Raw genomic sequence first — 4,003 nt, 5'->3', positions numbered from 1 at the left:
GGACAGTCCTCCGCGCGACGCAATGACGTATGCAGCCGACAAATGCTCACTCATGAGGACCCAGCCCCTGAACTGAGACACAGCCCCTGTCTGCAGCTTTAACTTCTTGTCTATGGCTTTAACTTCCTGTCTATGGCTTTAACTTCCTGTCTGCGGCTTTAACTTCCTGTCTATGGCTTTAACTTCCTGTCTATGGCTTTAACTTCCTGTCTGCGGCTTTAACTTCCTGTCTGCGGCTTTAACTTCCTGTCTGCGGCTTTAACTTCCTGTCTATGGCTTTAACTTCCTGTCTATGGCTTTAACTTCCTGTCTATGGCTTTAACTTCCTGTCTGCGGCTTTAACTTCCTGTCTATCGCTTTAACTTCCCGTCTATCGCTTTAACTTCCCGTCTGCAGCTTTAACTTCTTGTCTGCAGCTTTAACTTCCTGTCTGCAGCTTTAACTTCCTGTCTGCAGCTTTAACTTCCTGTCTGCAGCTTTAACTTCCTGTCTGCGGCTCTAACTTCCTGTCTGCAGCTCTGACTTCCTGTCTGCAGCTCTGACTTCCTGTCTGCAGCTTTAACTTCCTGTCTATGGCTTTAACTTCCTGTCTGCAGCTCTAACTTCCTGTCTATGGCTTTAACTTCCTGTCTGCAGCTTTAACTTCCTGTCTGCAGCTTTAACTTCCTGTCTGCGGCTCTAACTTCCTGTCTGCTTCACCCACCTGCACCACATATCCAGACAGACACTTGAAGTTTGGAGGCTGATGAGCTCCATCGATCAGGACTTCTCCTGTCAGACCTGCAGGATCTTTTCTGGCTGCGAGGATGTCCAAGAATCTGAGAAAACAACAACAAAACAGACATGAAAAGTCTGACTTATTTTAGAAAGTTTATTGCGGAACACAAAGTTTAAAAAGTATCATCTGTTAGGATGATGTCATCCATCTGTTTATGTTGAAATGTTTGTTCGTTTTTTAAAATAAAAAACAATTAAAAATGTTTTCATATCTTCAGAACTCACGAGGACTTTCCACTTCCTGTCGCCCCCATGATGGCGTTCAGACCTGGTTTCATGATCCCACTGAGGAGGAGAGAGCCTGACGTAAGTGTCTGTTAGCAAAATATCTCACAAACTGGACAGGTTTTAATGAATCTTTGAGAAAGGAACATTTGATAACAGAACTCTTCAAATTCACAGATATTGATCTAAAATATGTTGTGGTAGTAGCTGAGAGTCATCCTTAAACAATCTGAGCTCCAACAGTTCAGACTTGATTTTTTTAATCTTTAAACATAAAAACTTCCATCAGTTTGTGACATCGAGCTACATGATAAATAAAGTAGTTTTATTATTTTATTTATTTTATTCTGCAGAAAACAAAACAATAAGTGTCTGAATGAGTGGGATTATATGTATTTATTCAGAGTTTATCTTAACGTAGATTATAAACTGCTTCAGCAGAACAAACTGTCCTTTGATCAAATAAAGTTACATAACGTTTTATTTTTTTAAATAAACCAAAAACAAAACAAAGACCACGAGGAATAATGAGGAAGAAAATAACATGACTTTAAATACGGTTAGTTTTATAAATTATGTGAAGAATTTAGATTCGTAGAAAGTTCAGATTAAAGTAAAGAGTTTTCCTGTGAGTTCAGGTTCAAACTCTGACAATAATTAAACTCACCGAACAATAAAACACTAAAGATGCTCTGAACGTCAGCTGACCTTTGACCTCCTGCAGTTTTCATAACGCTCAGTGTGTAAAAATGTTTCTGTAACAGAAACATTTAACAACTGCTGGAGTTTCAGACACACAAACTCTTTAATCTTTAATAAAAGTTCGTTTTATAAAAAATACATGAATCTGAGACACATTCAGAAATCTGTTTACTATTTATACAATTTAAATTATTATTTCTATTTATTATTATTATAAAAAATGTTCTTCAACTTTTAAATATTTGTTTTTAAAGTCTGATCAAAATGTTACTGTAAAATCTGTATTTAAAAGATTAAATTAATTTTAATTTATCCTTTACAAAGTCTTATTTGATGTACAACATTTTATTATTTTTTTTCTGAAAGCAAAATATAAAAAAGTTTATCCTGAACTTCAATCATTTTATAAATATGTAATTCTGAAATGTGGGTCTGCACTCAATGTAAACAAAACACTAGTATCTGCACAGTTTATTCAACAAATCTGAACATTCAAAACAATTAAAAATATTTTATTGATTCCAAAGGGAATTAGAAATGTAGTAACATTTATAAATTATCAGACTTTTCCATCTCAAACAGCTCTGCCTTACAAACTTTGTTTATTTTTGGTTTTACAAAAAAACATTGTCGCTACAAATTTTACTAAAAGGGCACGTTAACCATCAATATACGTAAGAAACAAATTAAGATTGTTTTCACTTTTTGGACCGGTTTTCATGACTTTGAAAACCTTCCAGTTTTCTAGCATTCCGTCTACAATGACTCAGCAGTTTCACTTCTGTATTTCAGGAATCTCAACTTTTACGTAAAACTTTATTTTTATTCTTGTGTGGAAGTAAAACTGCTGTCTTTGAGAAATCTACAAGTTAAACTGCAGCATCACGATTTGATGACTAATATTAGCCTGAAACACGTGAGTCTCTGAAACACTGACAGAGCAGAATTTACACTCCAACCATGACGCTGCAGTTTTTCACCGAGATGTTCGGTCAGAGTTACAACTTCTGTTTTAAATTGATGAACTGATGAACCACAGAGACACACGGTGGATTTATGATGAGTCATTTTTCAACTGAACCCTCAACTACACACTAAAAACTGCTGAGTCGTCAACATCCAGAACTGGGTCTAATTTAAAGATTAAGTTTTACTCAAACTTGGTTAAAATGACCAACGTATTGACTTAAAACTACCAGTTAATAAAAACTAGTGTTAATTTAAGGAAATCAAACTCAGTCTGCATCACGTGTCAAACTCGAGGCCTGCGGTCCAAATCTGGCCCTCTCTAACATAACTGGCCCAAAAAATGATATTTTAAATGTGAAATAATTTGATCTCTTCTCTTTTTGCATAAAACAAATGAAGCTTGTTCTAAGTTCGGTCTTCTCAAGACAGTTTTAAAGCCAAGAAAAATTATTTGAACTATTTCTGTGATCTTTAGGTTTGGATCCAGCATCAAATGAAACATTGTTATTTATAATTCTACAAGTTTACATTTCAAACCACTTCGGTGTTATTATTATTATTATTATTATTATTATTATTATTATTATTATTATTATTATTATTATTATTATTATTATTATTATTATTATGTTCAATGAATATGGACCAAGGTTTGCTCTTGGCTTGGACCAAGTTTTTAATTTTGACACCCCTGGTCTGGATCAAATTAAAGTAGCCAAGAATCGAGTCATCACATCATGATGAGGTCCAGTTTGGTCAACCTCAGCTCTGAAATGTTGGACTGAAGATTGATGGTTGGTCAAACTGGTCAAACTGGTCAAACCAAGTCAACCTAGGAACAAAGAGCAGCTTTATCACGACATCGATTTGTAAGACGACACGATGCTTCTCGATATCACTAAACAATATAATGCAATTTAACACAATCACTGTTAGATGTGTGTATGATGATATGGATCCATGGTTGTTTTGCCTCCATGTCATTGATCAATCTTTTAATTGATTCATCAACAGATTAATTTATCGTTACACCTCTACTACGACCCAAACAGCCCAGCAGTTTTAAGTGTGCAGCGATGTTATAATAGTTTTGGATTTTTCATTATAGCTTAGTTTTATTTCATTGTGACTTTTTAAATTCAGTTTTAATTAGTTTTTACAGTGGATTTGCTAGTTTTTATTAGTCAATGTGCATTGCCAATGCAATGCACACTATTGTGATTCGTTTCCCATCCAAGTCTTCTCAACTTTGCCATGCTTCTCCTCCTGCGTACTTTGTCCTAGAGCTGCCATTGTAATTTATATCTGTAAAGCTCCTGTGCCAAATGAT

General features: G+C 35.0%; 1 protein-coding gene and 1 long non-coding RNA gene across 3 annotated transcripts in view; one reads left to right on the top strand and one right to left on the bottom strand.

Annotated features, from left to right (window-relative positions):
* Positions 1-4,003, bottom strand: part of abcg2a (ATP-binding cassette, sub-family G (WHITE), member 2a) — a 31,800-nt gene that overhangs the window by 12,692 nt on the left and 15,105 nt on the right. For both annotated transcript variants that reach the window (XM_014022160.1, XM_014022161.1), the window contains exons 5-6: positions 1,003-1,062; positions 704-818 (exon numbers count right to left, since the gene is read on the bottom strand). In XM_014022160.1, coding sequence (XP_013877614.1) covers positions 704-818; positions 1,003-1,062 — 175 coding nt within the window. The remainder of the gene's footprint in view (positions 1-703; positions 819-1,002; positions 1,063-4,003) is intronic.
* LOC106527325 (uncharacterized) overlaps positions 1-4,003 on the top strand; it is a 9,466-nt gene that overhangs the window by 2,506 nt on the left and 2,957 nt on the right. The window contains exon 2 of the long non-coding RNA XR_001311368.1: positions 996-1,083. This is a non-coding gene — a long non-coding RNA (uncharacterized LOC106527325). The remainder of the gene's footprint in view (positions 1-995; positions 1,084-4,003) is intronic.

Source organism: Austrofundulus limnaeus, unplaced genomic scaffold (genome assembly GCF_001266775.1).
Source record: "Austrofundulus limnaeus strain Quisiro unplaced genomic scaffold, Austrofundulus_limnaeus-1.0 Scaffold319, whole genome shotgun sequence".
NCBI lineage: Eukaryota > Metazoa > Chordata > Actinopteri > Cyprinodontiformes > Rivulidae > Austrofundulus > Austrofundulus limnaeus.
Note: the sequence above shows the minus strand (reverse complement) of the source record. Positions and strands in the feature narration are given on the sequence as shown.